Source organism: Acomys russatus, chromosome 26 (genome assembly GCF_903995435.1).
Source record: "Acomys russatus chromosome 26, mAcoRus1.1, whole genome shotgun sequence".
NCBI classification, from domain to species: domain Eukaryota; kingdom Metazoa; phylum Chordata; class Mammalia; order Rodentia; family Muridae; genus Acomys; species Acomys russatus.
In genome coordinates, this window is record NC_067162.1 from 45,499,308 (window position 1) to 45,516,330 (window position 17,023).

The following is a 17,023-nucleotide window of genomic DNA, read 5'->3' on the forward strand; positions in this document are numbered from 1 at the left end:
GTTGCAGCACAGAGAGGCTGAGTAACCCACCCAAGGCAGCCCAGCTGTCTACAGACCTGGTCTATTCCTGTGTTGTGGCTGGTGCATCCCTGTGTATAGTCCTCCCAAGGCCTCCCAGCTACAAGCATGGCTGGCATTTGTCAGAACACCAGTTCCTGGTCCACAGCCTTGTAGCAACTCAGAGGCAAATGCCAGGCCTGTGGTAGACACAGGCAAAGCCAGAAAGGGCCTAGAAGCTGACTGCTCCTGCCTGGGTCGCTTGGAAAGCCCAGCCTGTACTTAGCTCTCCTGGTAAATAACAGCCCTGGTTTCTGCTAAAAGGATTCATTCCCAGAATGCAGTCATTTCCATGCCCTGCTCCCTACAACCAGTATTTTATGGCTAAATATACGCCATAATGAGGCTCTGGCCTGATAGCGTCGTTAAGGAGATATTTGACCTTGGGTTTAATTGCAGGATGGAAGAAATGGCTGGGGCGCACACAAGGGACCCTGCCAGCGCATTCAGGACGCAGCATCTGGCGTCCTTGGACCAGGAGAAAGTGGAGTGACTGAGAAAGCTGTGCCTGAGGCCAGTGATGCTCCAGCAGGACTCACCGTGGAATCCCCAGACTGGCCGCTTGAGGGCCACCCTAGTCCTGAGGGGGTTCAATCTCTTAGACCCTCTTTATGCCTGACCCTGGTCTCTCCAAAGCTCCCTGGTTGGGGGAAAAAAATAATGCCACAGCACCCAAGGAGCAAAGGGAAAGGCTGGCCATCTTGTGAGACAGGCCTTACACCAACACTGCTGGGGCACAGTTAGTAGACTGCACCTGCTACTAGTCAGTGACTGAGTTAGGATCACAGCCTGGCAGGAGAACAGGGGTGGGGGGTTGGAGCTGTAACCTTGCCGGCCTCAGGGGACTTCAAGGCCTGCAGCCCCAGGAGGGCTCCCCCTTCCAGACCCCAACCCCTTACTCTGCACCTCTACACGATTGGATTCTTCTCTAGGCTGCTCAGTGTCAATGCTCCAGAGCCTGTCATGCGGGTGTCAGTGAGTGCGCCAGTTTGAAGAATGCCTTTGAGAGACGGCTGGCTGCCAATAACTGACTTATGCCAGCTTTGTTCTGTTTTGGTGGGTTAGGGGCCATGCCTATGGGGGAAGGTCAAGGCGCTGTTGTTCCCCCAATACAACCACACACCAAACTTGCCACCCACGATCTTTTGGTGACTAATTAAGACAAGCCCAGTAAGCTGGGCTTTGTGTAGTATACCTTCTGAGTTTGGGGCCAACCTGGCCTACAGAGTAAGTTCCAGGACTTGAGGGGGGGGGGGATGTTAACTAAGAGAAACACTGCTTCAAAAAGCAAAGCAAACACAACGAAAGAAGAGCCTTCACTGGCTCCATTACAGAAAGTAGGGACACTGAGGGGCCAGCCATCCCCCTACCCCCCCCCCCCCGCCCAGCTCAGCACTCAGCCCTGAGGTAGCTGAGCAGAGGAGCCAGGGTCCTTAAGTGTTTCTTATGAGTGTGTGACCCAGCTGGATGCCTAGCCCATAATCCCAGCCTTCAGGAACTGAGGCAGGAGACTCCAGGTGAGTTTAAGGCCAGTGCTCAGGGCCCAGTTAGGTTGTAAAGAGAGAGACCCTGTCTCTAAAGTAAATATATAAATGCATCTTTAAAGCCAAACCTCTCTCTCCCCTTGAGCACTCCACCCAAGGACAAGCTCACAGCAGAACTTCTTATGGGCGGGGGGGGGGGGGGCAGTGGGGTGGAGGGGGGTGTCCCTATCCCCTCCTCTGGGAGGTTGTCTCCTTAACTGGGTGGGCCTCTTCTCCCTCAGGGTAACTTGCTAAAGTTATGTAGACATGTTTACAGTGGGGAAGAAGCAAGGGCCCCAAATGAGGAGGATATTGTGGTACCCCCAAATTGGCCCGAGGTCCAGCTCTCTAGGTGGGAAGCCAGCTGGGCACCTCTTCCTCTCACCCGCAGCACAGCTGAACTAAGGCCTCTGTGCAGCAGCGGAAATGTGCCCGATAACCCTAGCTGCCCAGTCTAGCGTCTTCCAGGAAAAGATTAGACAAGGCTCAGAGCTGGGTAAAGAGTCCCTGAGTGGGTCTGGCTTCATGCTGTGGTCAAGCTGCTGGGAACACCTCCAAAAACTGGTCAGCCCTCTGTCACGCAAGCCACCCCCTTCTTTCCTACCCAGCTGGACCACCACCCACCTCCTGGAGGAAGCCTGCTGCTCCTGTTCTGATTCTTCTATCCTGAGTTCTCCTTTACAGAAGAAAAGTGTGTATGGGGAGGGGGGTGGAAGTCGGCTTTCCCACAGGCGGAGGAGGGCAGGGTTGAAATGGTTGGGGGAAAGGGGGGGGAAGGTTGCCTGAAATGCCCCCCCACCCCGTCTGTGTTTGGGAAGACCAACTGCTCTGGGCGAGGGAGGCAACTGGGTGGGGAACAGAAACCCCTGGCGAATTCTGTTAAGAAAAGAAAGGGAAAGCAGGGAAAGTCGGGTGTGGAAGGCTTATCTCCCCTCCCCGGGCACTTTTGGAAAGAGTCCTTTGGGCCCTTAATGAACCCTCTCTCCTCTGCAAACCAAATTGCTTTACCGCTCTGACAGACAACAGTTTTCCAGCCTGGAGAGCTGGAGGGGTTGGAATGGGGGCTTCTTGCACCCCATGCTGGGGTGGGGTTCTCCAGCTAAGTCTCAGGATGCAAAGAGCCCTTTCAGTGTAGAGTCCCCAGCGGGCCCCTGACTCGAATCGCGGGCTGTTTGTAACCCCATCCTTTTTCCATTAACGTAAACACCACTTGAGCAAAAATATACAAGGCCACCTACTTCGCTGGGAAGATGGACCAGCACCCACTGGCCTGGCCCGGCCCGGCCCGGCCCGGCCCGGCCCAAGGGCTTCTAACTAGGCAGTGCTTGGGGATGCTGGTTTCCCGCCACCAGGCCACCGCACCTCAGAGGGCTTTGATGCCTAAGGCTGCAGCCTCAACCCCACAGGCTGGCTGCACGCGGAGTTGTCGGCTCCAATTCTTAGTTAAGCTACTTGCTGATAACGCTCCACCTAGGCTAGCCAGCTTCTCTCTACCTGCCTGCCAGGACGCTCCCTGCTCTGCCGCACAGGCCCTGGTGCCAACCAGACTTTGTTTCTGCTGGAGGCCGAGGGGGAAAGGGTTGAGGATAAGGCCAGCCTGGGACCTCTGCTAGGCCTTTTGGTGGAGTCAGATTAAATGTATTCGGGGGTTAAAGGTGTCTCTGCAGTCCTGGGTAACTGACCACTGCCGTTTAGTGGCTGTAAGGCTTCCATTTGGACCCCGTGATCCCTGGAATTGAACATTGAAAAACACTGAAAAATCAACCAGACCAGGTTGGTTCCAGGACAGGTCTGCAGGCAGGTGGAGTCGGAAGCTGGCCTTGCCAGCCGCTCAGGCTAAGCCTTGATTTAACAACACCCTTCTTAGCCTGACTTCTAAGAATATTTTCATTACTGGAACCACTGTTTCCCAGTTTAAGAACACAACTTGGTTTTTTTCATGGGCAAAATCAGATGCAAACACACACAATTCTCAGACACAGTCACCTCACCTCACCTCAGAGGCAGCCTGGGGTGCAGAGTCCCTAGCTCACTCTTCCCTGCCTGGCCCCAGGATTGAGATGGCGTTTACTGAGGTACTCAGACCATGGCTGGCCAAAGGCGCTGAACCCGCCCTAAGCCCAATGGGGTTAGGCTCGCATTAGGAGAGAGCCCCGACCAGTTCCCCAACAGAACGGTGGGATTTGGGGCCCCAGGGTCCTTCCCCAGCGTGCACTCCTCCCCCCGGCTGGTAGAGGGAAAATAAACACCGAGTTCACAAAATCAGGACCCGTCATTAGTCCAACCGCAGTAAAAGAACTGTTCTCTCTACACAGAGCAAAGGGGACCAAGCCCGGGACTGCCAGGGACCCTCCTGCCGCCTTGCCCCAGGGGACTCCCACTACAGCTGGGGCCACTGGGCCAGAACCGAGAGACTTGGTTTGCTACTACCGGCACTTTCTATGCTTCCTCCATCATCCAGATTAACGATGCCTCTGCCGAAAGCCAGCCAGCCAGAGATGTTTTTTTTTCTCCTGAAAGACTACGATAGGAAAAAAAAAAGTTCCAGATAGACTCACAGAATCCAGTGGGTCTCAACTGCTTAAAAAGAAGAGAAAACTTAGGAGCAGGTAGGAGGCGGCCAAGGGCACGCTCACCTCGGTAGGAAGGGACTTGGAAAGCCCGCAGAAAACAGGCTGTGCAGGGAGGGAGGGAGGGAGAGAACGCTCCTTCAAGCCCACGAAAGAGTGAATTCGATTCCTAATTAGGTTGGTTTTCATGGTGAATTAAATAGGTCTCAGCCCAATTTGCAGGAAAAATAATGACCCGCTCAGAGGGCAGCGGCAGAAGACTGTCTTCGGTTCTTCATAGAGAGAAGGGAGGCAGGAGAGAGGGAAGATGAAAAATGGAGCTGACCTAGGGATATAACGAAGTATTTGAAATATGTTTGGGTTTATGTTTTCAAAAAAAAAAAAACAGCTAATTGTGAACATCCTCCCATGCCAGGGACAGACTTTTTGCAGGCAATTAATTGAGAACATAGGGTGAGGAAGCTCCCCAGTGCTTGGGGTGGAGAATCAAGTACGAGTGATGCGGGGAAATTCCTTTCAAAACGAACGCGCACTAGATGCTGCAAGTGATCAAACCCGCCTAGATCTGGAGGCGCCTCTGCACTCTGAGAAAATAAATTTGAAAATAAAAGGAACGAGAAAGCTTGACCACCCTGCTGCTAGGTTTGATTCCTTTTGTTTTGTTGCTCAATTTGCAGGGTGCGAAGTGTCTGGCTAGGCTGGGGGTGGTGGTGGTAAATATTGCTGGCTGGAAACGCCGTGAAAGTTGAGTGGGTAGCAAAATAATAATAATAATAATAACAGCTCTAAAGGGGGAAAGAATGAGAGGAGGGGGAGAGAGGAAAAGGGGAGACAGAGAGAGAGAGAGAGAGAGAGAGAGAGAGAGAGAGAGAGAGAGAGAGAGAGAGAGAGAGAGAAGGAGGAGGGGGGGAATGAAGGGAGAGAATCTCAAATTGCAAGGGACTAAGGGGCTCTTTGGGGGTTCCGCAAAGGCCCTAGGTAGAGAACCTGAGCCGCAGGCAGCTTCTCCCAGGTCTGTTTATCAAGGGAATTGGAAGCACTGGCCTCCAAAAACGCTAAGCCTGTGTTCCTTCGGCGGCGGCTGCGGCGGCGGCGGCGGCGGCGGCCCCTTTGCTCAAAAGCCCTTCTCTCAAAAAGTTCATACCTTGACAAAAGCCTCAGTAATTATTCTCTCTTAACTCCCCAGAAAGGAGGAGGGGGCAGAGGATAAGTGAATGAGTCACCTACTGAGCAAGACTGCTTGCTTTGAGGACTCCGCTGCTCCAGAGGTGGTCAGCCAGCCCCACCTCACCCTGTCCCTGGCACTTCTGAGAAACCCGGCTGGAGGGAGCAGTGCCAGGAAACTGTTTGCTCCCCTAGCCTGCTAATTCTGCTCTCCCACCAAGAAAGGAGGAGAAGGGAGCTAGCAGACGGCAGCAGAACAGGCCAGGGTGGTCTGGAGCTGGGCTTTGGTTTAGCAGGATGGTAGAAAGTCTGGGGGCTGGTAGCACACCTTTAATACCAGCGCTCACTCGGGAGGCAGAGGCTGGCGGGTCGCTAAGTTTGAGGCCAGCCTGGTCTACAGAGAGAGTTCCAGGACAGCCATGGCTACACAGAGAAATCCCGACTCAAAAACCAAAAACCAAAAACCAAGACAGCAACAAAAACAAAGAAAAGAAAAAAGAGCGGGGGGGGGGGGGAAGTGTGGTGGAAAGCTGGTATTTGACATCAAGCTTGCGGGTGCCTCCTAGGTCTTCCTCCCAGGTGCCTGGCAGGACTGAAGGGATGTACAAGTCCATCCAGAAAGGAAGCCCCTTCAAACAGATCTCAGGGTACCGAAATCCTCCTGCTCACCCCGCCCCCCACCCAGCTTTGCTGTTCCCGCTATGAAGTGAGCTCAGCACTAGCAGGTGCCCAGAATTTTCTCCAGGCTGTCACCCTGCAGTCTTCAGGGCAGCCCTGAAGAGAAGCCACAGTGATTCCGCTAGGCTCTGAATGGGACAGGGAGCCCCTGCTCTAAGAGAACACCTCACCAGGAATGGGACAGGGAGCCCCTGCTCTAAGAGAACACCTCACCAGAGTCGGGGAGCTCACCCAGAGACCACACTAGACCTGTAGACCACCGTAGCACCTGAGCTGGGACCAGCTTCCCTGTGTGAGAAGTGCCCTGTGCTATATAAGGCCCCACACTCTCCTCTCATAAACCGGGCAACGTCCCCCAGAGCCCCGTTCACCTGTCTCTCCACCCCAATGCTCCTTCCTAGCAGCATCACAGATTTTTGAGGGGCTGCCTCAAAGAGGAGGGGGGTCAATGTTAGATCTCAACCTTGAGCCTTGTAAACAGCAAGGCTCCAAGGATCTCTGCACCTGAGGGGTGGGAAGCAGAGAACAACCCCACCCAACAATTACCAGCATATCTGATCCTCCCAACCACACAAAAAAGAGATTGGTTCCTTATTCTTGTTTGCACAGAGAGGCTAAGCCACTGGCTCTGAGCCACAGAGCCATGGATCCAAATCTTAACTGTAAATCGTTACTGGGGGGGGGGGCGCCCAAGTGGTTATGTTTGTTTGCTCATTTAACAATTTAGCATGGTTTGAATTTACAGTGTCTTTCCTTCCGGACCCGCCAGGCTCCTACAGAACACTATAGTTCTGATGTTTTCCATCTTATCCAAGGATCAGCTCAGGGATGAGTAGTGACATGACCCTGGTGGTGAGATAGGGAAACTGAGGCACCAGGAAACTGAAGCGAGTGCCTGGGCAGTCCTGTAATTTTTGCTTCTGGGGCCTCTCTGTGCGCCAACAGTGGGCGCTCAGCAGAGCAAAGTTTCTCATTAACACACACGCACTCCCACATACATGTGTGCACAAGAGTGTGTACGCATGCACAGGCACAGAGATGCACACAGGCACAGGTATAAGACAGTCTCTCTCTCTCTCTCTCTCTCTCTCTCTCTCTCTCTCTCTCTCTCTCTCTCTCTCTCTCTCTCTCTCTCTCTCTCTCTCTCTCTCTCTCTCTCTCTCATATAGCATACATCTTTTTCCTCAGGGCCCATCCTTCAGCAGACGCAGAGTCTTCCTGAGAGTTCCCAGTAAGCCTGGGCTTCAAGCCTTACTCTCTGCTGTCTACTCTAGGTGAGCCCTAGTCCTCCTCATCTCAGGAAGAACCCCCTACTCTCCCAAGTCCCTGTCTGGAGCAAGCACCCTAAGTCTCTCCAAGCTCTCCAGGTGTGTTCTACTGACTTCCTGTCCCAATTTTCTTTTCTTCCTCAAAATCATGGAGATTCTCCTGCTTTGGCCTTCTGGGGTTGCAGGTGCCAGCCATCACTACCTGTTTTCAACCTCATTTCTTCTTTGATTCTCTTGAAACTTCCATCCTCCCCTAACTACCAGTTCATGCTTTTAACCTGAATGCACAAAGCAAGTCTGACCACAAGGCCAAATGTAAATCCTTTTAACCGGCTTGGACAAAAAAAAAAAAAAAAAAAAAAAAAAAGTGGGGGGTGGGGGTGGAGGAGGGGAATGCACACTGTAGCTGTGTCCCCAACTTTCTCAGCTAAGCCTGGGCTGACAGGAAAGCTCTCTCCTCTCTCGAGGACCTACTAGGAGTTTCTCTCCCCAAAGGCAGTTTCCACCATTTTTAAGGCCCTCTAAGGGGTGCTGATGCTGCCACTGGCCGTAGGCTCCTCAGGAGCGAGACCAGCGCCAGCCTCTTGCTGGCTGCAAATTGCTGGTTTTTAAGAAACAAATCTGAGCCTGTTTCCCTGCCTGAGTATTTTAGCTCAGGGCTGAAACCTCTCTGGCTGAACCCTCTCCCCTCAGGGTGTTCCTGCAGACCGTGTGTGCATGGGTATGCTCTCTCTTACTGTATCAATCTTAACCCAGAACAACATAAAAATAAAAAGATCTGGCTCTTGACATTTAGTGTGTGTTTTGGAAGCTTCTTCTTCCTCCTCTCCCCTCGTCCTTCACCTCAGTCCTACTTTCTCTAGGAACCTCCTAATCCCTCTGCATCCTCACCTCTGCTCAGATCCCTCTTCAAACCCACCCCACTCCCTACCTTGGTGGCCTCAGTGTCTGTCTGTCTGTCTGTCTGTCTGTCTGTCTGTCTCTCTCTCTCTCTCTCTCTCTCTCACTCACACACACACACACACACACACACACACACACACACACACACACACACACTTCTATCATTCTAACTACAGCCAAAATAAAAATATTTGGAAATAGTTGTGGTGCCTCTGTAGAAAGAAAGAGCTGCCTGCCTAGGAACCAGGCTTCAGAACCTAGGCTTCAGGAGACTGTGCCGCTGGAAGCTGGAACTGGCTCCTTCCTGGAGTAACAGGATCTGGTCATCTGGGAAAGCTCCACCGTCTCTCAGGGAAGAACTGTACATCCCAGGGCTGCACTGCCATCAAATATTTCACTGAAGGACGTCATGGAAAATGACAATTTGGGATAGAAGGGCCAGGGGAAGAAGTAAGCTGACTTTATTCATTTATTTACTTGTTTAGGCCGAGCCTCCTGTAGCCCAGTCTACCCTCAAACTCACTGTGTAGCTCAGAGTGCCCTCGAAGAACTTTTTTTTTTTTTTTTTTTGAGACAATATTTTTCTGTGTTACCTTGGCTGTCCTGGATTCCCTTTGTAGACCAGGCTGGCCTCTAACTCAATGATCTGCCTGCCTCTGCTTCCCAAGTGCTGAAATTAAAGATGTGAGCCACCACACCCAGGCTGACCTTGAACTTTCTGTCTCAACCTCCCAAGTGATAGGATGACAGGCTGTACCATGCCTGGATTTATCTGGTTCTGGGTATTGATCCCAGTGCACGTTAAGCAACCGATTTGTTGCTGTTGTTTCAGTTTGGTTGGCTGGTTTGGTTTTTGTTGTTTTCCCAATTATGTTACATTCGCAGTCTTTAAAAAAAAAAAAAAACTAAATTATTAACCTATTCTCAAGGTAGAGAGCATTGGGTTCTAGAAGCTGGCGATGGCCCTAGGCTGATGGGCCCTCTGCTCTCCTCACCCCCTTCTGCCAGAAAGCAAGTCCCTAGATGCTTGGCTAGGGACAACTCCCAGCAGAACCCTCTCCTTACTTTGATGCACACCCTAATAGGAGTGGCTGCCTCCTGTTTCAAAGGCACCAGATAGCACCAGATAGCACACACCTGACAGAAACCACACTGTCGGCGGCACTCTGGCACTCCATACATCCCAGAGTCGTTTCTCTGTGGCCTGCAGAGCCACAGGCTTCGGCCTCCTGGGCATCTATTTAGAACATTTGGCTTGTAACACTGGGTCCTGTCCACATCTCTCCACTGGGCTTAAAGCAGTTACACCTTGCAGGCTCATCTCACTCTCAAAGCACTCTGCATTATTAACAGGGTGTGTTTTCCATGTTGTTCTTTCTTTGGTGGGGCGGGGGTCTCAGATATCCCAGGCTGCTCCTGAACTTGCTAAATTCAAGGATGACCTTGAACTTGTGATCTTCCTGCCTCCACAACCAGAGAGCTGGACTTACTGTCCACTGCTGCTCTGCTTTGTGTGTGTGTGTGTGTGTGTGTGTGTGTGTGTGTGTGTGTGTGTGTGTGTGTGTGTGTAACTGAGAGAGTTCCTGTATGCTCTTTGGTCGGTTATTCTATCAGCTCGGCGGGTGAATAGATGAAAAGGGAGCCCTGCCCAGTTAGAATCTTCAAATATTCATTGCACGTGGTGAAGCCACTACACCAGACTCAGGTTCTCCAGGGCTGAACACATAGCATTTGTTTGTTCATCTTTCGTCCCTCTACATCCACCTCTTGCTCTCCAGTTTCCAGGGCAGTCCTTGATGCCTGCGCGCACTTTGCCTACTCCGCAGCCTCATTAGTCAGGCGGCACTCAGGATCCCGGAGCCCAAAGGCTGAGTTGTCCACCTCACCTTCCCACTCCTCTCCATCCCTGCACTTCGGCCCTCGTCCCCGCAATACCTCCCGATATTCGGGATGCGCAGTCCCGCGTGGGGTCCGAGGCAAGTTAATGCGCAGCAGGGCGGCCGGCCTCGCTGTGGGTGGTCGGCGGCGCCCGCTGCCCGACGGCCGAAGCAGGATCTGGTTCCGCGCTCGGGTTTCGCCGGGCGCGCTCTCGGCCGGCGGCTTCACTTAAGCAATTAGCCAGCGCAGATACCTGGGGCCCGGAGAGTGGGGGCGTCCTCTCCGAAATGTGGAGATTCCTGGGGCCAGTTCTGAGCGCAGGGATTTGATCTGAGACGGCTAGGGAGTCGTGTGGATTTTTCAGCGGAAAGCTAGTACCTTCCTACCGACCCCAGACACTGCCTCCCTGGGGCTGCGCTCCTGGGCCATTTGTTTGACATCTGTCCCTGTAGACCGGGTCTCATTGCGGTCACAACCCTAAGAAGTAGGTGCTGCAGTTGGAGCCGCGTTTAAAGGAAGAAATTTGGTACAATGAAAAAAATAAAAATAAATAAATAAACAAATAAATAAAAACCGACCTAGGCAATGAGTGAGCATCCAAATTTGTGAGTTCAAGTCCTACCCTGGGAATACTGGGGGAGGGAGGCATCGTAACCCTGCTCCTACAGTCAGACTGAAACCTGTTCCCAAAATGACCCAGAGCTTGGCATGGTCTCCCTAGTCCATCTAAAAGGGACCCGCGACCCGAATGACACTTTACTTTATAAAAGTGTTAGTTGGCGATGGTGAGACGTACTGGTCCAGCAAGGGGAGCCACTTACAGACCCTACCTCTGAACCTCCGTTTCTTCTCTTCAAACGTGGGGTATTTGGGGAAATGGCATAGTACCTGAGAGCTACCTTTTCTCGGGGACTCATAGGCAAGTCCCCTCATTGCTATAACTGTAGTTGAACAGCGTAGGGGCCCTCCAAGCTATAGGACCAAGCTCTCAGGCGTCCTACCCACTTGGGTGCCCACTTTCACCTCCCTCCTCAGTGGAAAGTAGGAATTGGGGTGACCCTCCTACTGCTGGGCGCACTGTCTTCCCTGTCACGGTGACTGGTCCCACCCTAACAGGCGGCTTCAAGGTGTAGGCCTGAGGACTGAGGAGCAAGTGGAACCCCGACTTCAGTTTCCTCCTCTGGAAAGGAAACAACCTCACCACAAAACCCGGGGAGCCTCCAAGAGAGGGGTTTGTAAAGGACAGTGGTTTCGGGGAGATAAGGAACGGGGGGGGGGGGGAACAGATCTGGAGGTAGCCTATGGGCCCCTCGATTTGGAGGCACCCTTGACCACTATCTCGTCCCTGGATTGGGGGAATGCAAAACGAAGCCTGCGTTGGCTCTGAATTTGGATGCCATCCTCAGCTCACCTCTGCTAAAGGCCAGATATGCAAGCACCCTTCTGGAAATTTCTTTGCCTGCGGTACAGCCCAGAGTCCTTGGGCCTAGAATTGCCAGTGGAGAGAAAGATGGAAAGAAAAACAAAAGAATGGGGAGGAATGAAAAGGAAAAAAAGAAAGAAAAAAATGAGAGTATGGATATCCCTGGCTTGGAGTGGAGGGGTGGGCCCTGGCCTACAGGGCCCATTCCTGTGATTGTGTGGTTATGCGTGGGCGAAGGCACAGACCAGCAGCGGGCAGGCTACATGCGGTGTGTCCTCCCCAGGGTGGGGCCCCTGAACTGTACAAAAGTCCCCTGAGAAGGCACAGGCCAGTCTGTGGATGGTGCTGAGGGATGCTGGCTAGGCCTACTGTATGACGCAGAAGCCGGCCTGACAGGGCGTCTATGGGAAGGAACACATAACCGCACATATGCGCTCAAGTCCTCCTCCGTCCATTTTCCTTAGTTGGGCCACAGAATTCTCAAGACCGTCCTGGAGAAAGTCCCGGGGTGGCGACTCTCGCTTACTGCGAACCCCGCCATGCCAAAAGAGGCAGCGACAGCGCAGCAACCTAAGTCAGCAACGCCGCCCCCCACCAGCCCCTCACACAGATGTGCCAGGCGCCTGGTAGGCGACAAGGCGCCTTCGGCCAAAGCTAAAAGCGTGGGGGTGGGGAGAAGATGGGGTACCAGAAATCCAAAGAAACTTGAGGCCCGCAGGCTTTGAAGGAGACCGGCACAGTCTCTCCCTGCAGCTCGCGCTAAGGCGCAGCCGCTCGGCTCCTCGGCGACTCGCGCCAACTAGCGAAAACGTCCCGGTCACCCTTCCTGTCAGCAGGGACCCGCGCGCGCTTTTGGGCTGCGGGAGGCTCGCACTCACCTGGTTTCAGGCGCGCAGAGTCCAGCCGGGTTGGTGAGCGGTCCTGCACCCCGCACCATCTTTCCACCGCCCCGACCCCGCAGCCACGGCTGCTCTCTGTCGCGCTCCCCGCCTGCGCCACCCGCTTTCCGGAACCCGGCCTGGCGCGGAGTGTCGGAGGCCTCGCGGCGGCGGCAGGCCGAGCCCATAGGGGCATCAGGCCAACTCCCCCCCGCGCCCGCAGGCTTCTCTACTCTTATTATTAAAGGATCCCCCGGAACGTGTTTACGTTGAGCCTTGTAAACTTCCTGCCCGGGACTTTGCCATCTCTCAGGAAATCAGAACCTGCGCTTGTAAAAGGGGACTCGGGGCCGAGGGGCCAACTAAGCGGATTTCAGAGTTAAGCATGGGGGGAGGGGGCTCCGAGGAGACTTTTCCGTGTGAGTTCAGATCTGATAGTGAGGTGTGTGTGTGTGTGTGTGTGTGTGTGTGTGTGTGTGTGTGTGTGATCGCAATGGCTGCTCTTGTGGGACCCTGGGGTACGTGAGTGGGGCGCGCACTGAATGCAAGTTTACACGTCTGAGTTGGTGATTTGCTTGGGGCATCACTGCGTGAGCGCTCCGGGAGCGCGTTAATGCACGCGTGTGCGCGCCTTTATGAATGAGTGATCAAGCCCGCCTGCTTGGGAACCTGTCCGTTTCGTGGCGCAGCAGGAACTGAAGCCACTCTCGGGGTCCCGCTTGCAGCGCTGGAGACAAAGCGCCCGCTAAGCGGCCTGCGGTTTCGTTTTCCGCCCTCGCTGGGCCGGCGGGAGCAGTAGCTGCAGCAAGGCTGGGAGAGTTAGAGGACCGCGGGGCGCCGGCGCAGCGCTTCCCAAGGCGGAGAGTGAGGGGAGGCGGTCCCTCTGGGGAACTTACGCCGTCTTGCTTAAGGGGCCGGGAACCCAGTTGCTCCCCTTAGCCGCGCTGGTCACGACCCAAGGCCTCCGCCACTGCCGTAGCCCAGTGCTCCAGGAAGACCGGGGTCCCCCGCGCGTGTCCAGCCGGGTCATCCGGGCCTGGGAGGCGGGGACCGGCGCACCGGGTCCAGGTCGGCAAAGGCGGGGTGGGCTGCGCAGCCTAGGGGGCAGGGGAGGAAAAGGAGGCGTGGGGAGGGACGTGGGGGGCTCGCGCACGCTGCTAGCTACGGGGGAATTGGACACTGACGGCTGCGGGGCGCGAAGGCAGCAGGGGGGGCGGGGCGGTGCCTGGCCCTCTAACGCGCGTGGCCTCCCGCAGGGAGGAGGAGGAGGAGGAGAATCGAGCGCCTGAGGAGGGCGGGCGCGCGGGGGAGGCGCGCTCGGGAGCCGCAGTGACGGCAGAGGTGCAGCCGCCCCGCGCAGCCCCCTCCCCTCCCTCCCCTCCTGCTCCTCCTCCTCCTCCCGGCTCGGCGGCGCAGAGCAGCGGCGGCAGCGGCGGCGGCAGCAGCCACCCGATGTCCGCGCCCGACAAGCAGCAGCCGCCGCACGGCGGGGGCACAGGAGGAGGAGGCGGCGCGGGTGGTCAGGCCATGGACCCCGCGGCAGCGGGCCCCACGAAGGCTAAGAAAACCAACGCCGGCGTGCGGCGGCCGGAGAAGCCGCCCTACTCGTACATCGCGCTCATCGTCATGGCCATCCAGAGCTCTCCCAGCAAGCGCTTGACGCTCAGCGAGATCTACCAGTTCCTGCAGGCACGCTTCCCCTTCTTTCGCGGCGCCTACCAGGGCTGGAAGAACTCTGTGCGCCACAACCTGTCGCTTAACGAGTGCTTCATCAAACTGCCTAAGGGCCTTGGACGGCCCGGCAAGGGCCACTACTGGACCATCGACCCAGCCAGCGAGTTTATGTTCGAGGAGGGTTCGTTTCGCCGGCGGCCGCGCGGCTTCCGAAGGAAATGCCAAGCGCTCAAGCCTGTGTACAGTATGGTGAACGGGCTGGGCTTCAACCACATCCCCGACACCTACGGCTTCCAGGGCTCCGGAGGCCTCTCCTGTGCGCCCAACAGCCTGGCGCTGGAGGGCGGCTTGGGGATGATGAATGGCCACTTAGCGGGCAACGTGGACGGCATGGCTTTGCCCAGCCACTCGGTGCCACACCTGCCCTCCAATGGCGGCCACTCGTACATGGGCGGCTGCGGTGGTTCTGCGGCCGGGGAGTATCCCCACCACGACAGCTCGGTGCCTGCTTCCCCGCTGTTGCCAGCCGGCGCCGGCGGGGTCATGGAGCCTCACGCTGTTTACTCCAGCTCCGCAGCAGCCTGGCCGCCCGCGGCCTCCGCAGCTCTCAACAGCGGAGCCTCCTACATCAAGCAACAGCCACTGTCCCCTTGCAACCCAGCAGCCAACCCCCTGTCTGGCAGCATCTCCACACACTCCCTGGACCAGCCTTACCTGCACCAAAACAGTCACAACGGGCCCGCAGAACTGCAAGGTGAGTACAGGGGTCCCCAACTCCAGACCCTTGACAGCCACTGTGAGCCAATCTAGCTCCTAGAATATTGGCCCCAACTCTGAGGGGAGGCAACAGCCCACCTTTTTAAATATCACTGTTCGCTCTTCAAAGAGTACACTGGTTTAGGCTGATTGAGTTTCGGTTCTGGCTTCTCTTTGCTGCCTGCCCCAAGCCTGACTAGGTAGGCCCCGTTGTCACCAAAAAGACTTAGGCCCCAGCACTCTTAAATCCGTTGGGCCTCAGTGTCTAGCCAGGAGCCTATCCCTGGCCAGCAGACCACCTTTCTGATACTTCTCCTGCTACGAGTCTGTGTCAGGAAAGAACAGAAGAGTTAGGCCGAAAGTAACAGTTAGGCCCAAAGCCGCTGGGCCCAATCCTGAGAGGCTCAGCCCCAGGCCCTTCAGGAAACCTGCTGGCCCTGTGTGATGGCCAGGCCTGGAATTGGGAGTCTGGGTTACAAGCCTCAAGTGCTCTTTGTCTTTCAGGGTCCAGATTTCAAGGTCCCTCCGAGCCCACCCCTAGGCTCACTCCCAACTGAAAAAAAAAAAAAAAAAAGATAGGAGAAAGACAACACAGCTAGCCCTTTGTAGGTAGCCTTCTCCTTTTGGGCCAAGTTCTGGAAGGAGAATTGGGTAGAGGGGTGGCCATAAATAACCTGTCAGAGCCCCTGAGACACAGAATGGAAGCTGGAGGTGGTGGGCTGCTGGGCTGCCTGCTGGAGGGGGGCTAACGCCCCTGCTAGTGCCACCCACCCTGGGGACTGCCTGTCCTTCATGGGACCCTTCGGGATTTGAGCTGACAGAATCTTGCTCTGGTCTCTGAAGCTTGTCGACCCCACATTGGGCCTCTCACCCCATGAAGGTGACAGTGGCAACTGCAGAAATTTCAGCCTCCCAGGATCTGGGGCATCAGAAAGCCATAACTACCTTCCCTGCCTTCCCCTTCGGCAGCCTGGAGAGGCCCAGGAAGTCCTACCTAGCCAGCTTGAGATGCACTGGCCATCTCCCTTCCCCAGTCTTGCGTGCCCCCCCCCCCCCCCCAGGGCTGGGAACCTTGGGAAGGCCCATTATGTCAGAAATTGCTGGGGAGGCCGGCGGTAGAGTAGTGTGCTGAGCAGGGCTGGACTGCCCTCCGCACCCCAAGTCCTCTGGCCTTCTCAGCCCTGAACCCTCACCCCCTATAAGCTAATGTTTTGCCCCCCACTCTTGCTGTCGCCTCACCCTACAGGCATCCCTCGGTATCACTCCCAGTCGCCCAGCATGTGTGACAGAAAGGAGTTTGTCTTCTCCTTCAACGCCATGGCGTCTTCCTCAATGCACTCTACCGGCGGAGGATCCTACTATCACCAGCAGGTCACTTACCAGGACATCAAGCCGTGTGTGATGTGAGGTGAGGCCAGGGGCCCTCCAGCCCAGCCTGGCAGGACCAGGGACCAGGAGCCCACCACCACAAACTGCCTTACTTCGGAGGTATAACGTCTGCAGGAGAAAAGGCTCGTCTTCTCTTCTAACGGATTATTTGTAAAGAAAACCCCAACACAGACTGAGCGCTGTGGTCGGTGACTCCACCCCTGTCCCCTCACTAATTTCTTTTTTAAAAAACCAAAACAAAACAAAACAAAAAACAAAACCCAGTGGCTGTGGGGCCAGATCAGACTGCAGCTGTCAGCAAATAAATGCTTATTTCCAACCCCATTGAAAGTGGCCATGAAGGTGCTGTGTCGGGGAGCCAGCTACACGGAAAGAATCCTGCCTTGGTCTGTCCACCCCTCCCACACCGAGGAACAGTTTGGGTTGTTTTTTTTTTTTTAATTTTTTGTTTTGTTTTTGGTTTTTTTTTTTTTTAAGCATGAACGCGCGTGAGACCAGTCGTTATCAAATACTTTTATTTTTGGTTGAGTATTTATCTTTTTAATTTTTAACTCTTTGAAAGAATGTCTTGAAGTACACAGTTCTCCCCTTGGCCATCTCCCCCCCCCACCTCGGGGAGGAGGGAGGGACCAGGTGTGTCCTCCCCTCTCCCGGGACCCAGGGCCTCTTTCAGTCACCATAGGTGGATCTGTGTAGGAGCCACACCAATACCTGGAGCCACTGTTTGTCTTTTAAACAGTGGCCGAGAAGCCGCCCCAGCCTCCCGGCCCCTGGCCCCTTACATTTTCTTCTTCCTCCAGCGTCTTTCACTTTGTTGGGAGTTGTAGTTTGGAGTTCAGTGGATGTTTTCCTGTCTCCCAGT

The 17,023-nt window shown here is 55.0% G+C and overlaps 1 protein-coding gene across 1 annotated transcript; it reads left to right on the forward strand.

Moving 5' to 3' along the window:
- Nucleotides 1-13,749: 13,749 nt before the first annotated feature.
- Nucleotides 13,750-16,398, forward strand: Foxf1 (forkhead box F1). Its single transcript, XM_051169143.1, has 2 exons — nt 13,750-14,770; nt 16,019-16,398. The coding sequence occupies exons 1-2, from the start codon at nt 13,795-13,797 to the stop codon at nt 16,177-16,179; spliced, it is 1,137 nt and encodes a 378-aa protein (XP_051025100.1). The 5' UTR covers nt 13,750-13,794; the 3' UTR covers nt 16,180-16,398.
- Nucleotides 16,399-17,023: the final 625 nt, after the last annotated feature.

Bases quoted from the DNA above. Each gene is read 5' to 3' on its own strand.
- Foxf1 (XM_051169143.1), top strand. From the start codon at position 13,795: ATGTCCGCGCCCGACAAGCAGCAGCCGCCGCACGGCGGGGGCACAGGA. The intron at 14,771-16,018 runs GTGAGTACAGGG...CTCACCCTACAG, and splicing joins CGGGCCCGCAGAACTGCAAG to GCATCCCTCGGTATCACTCC.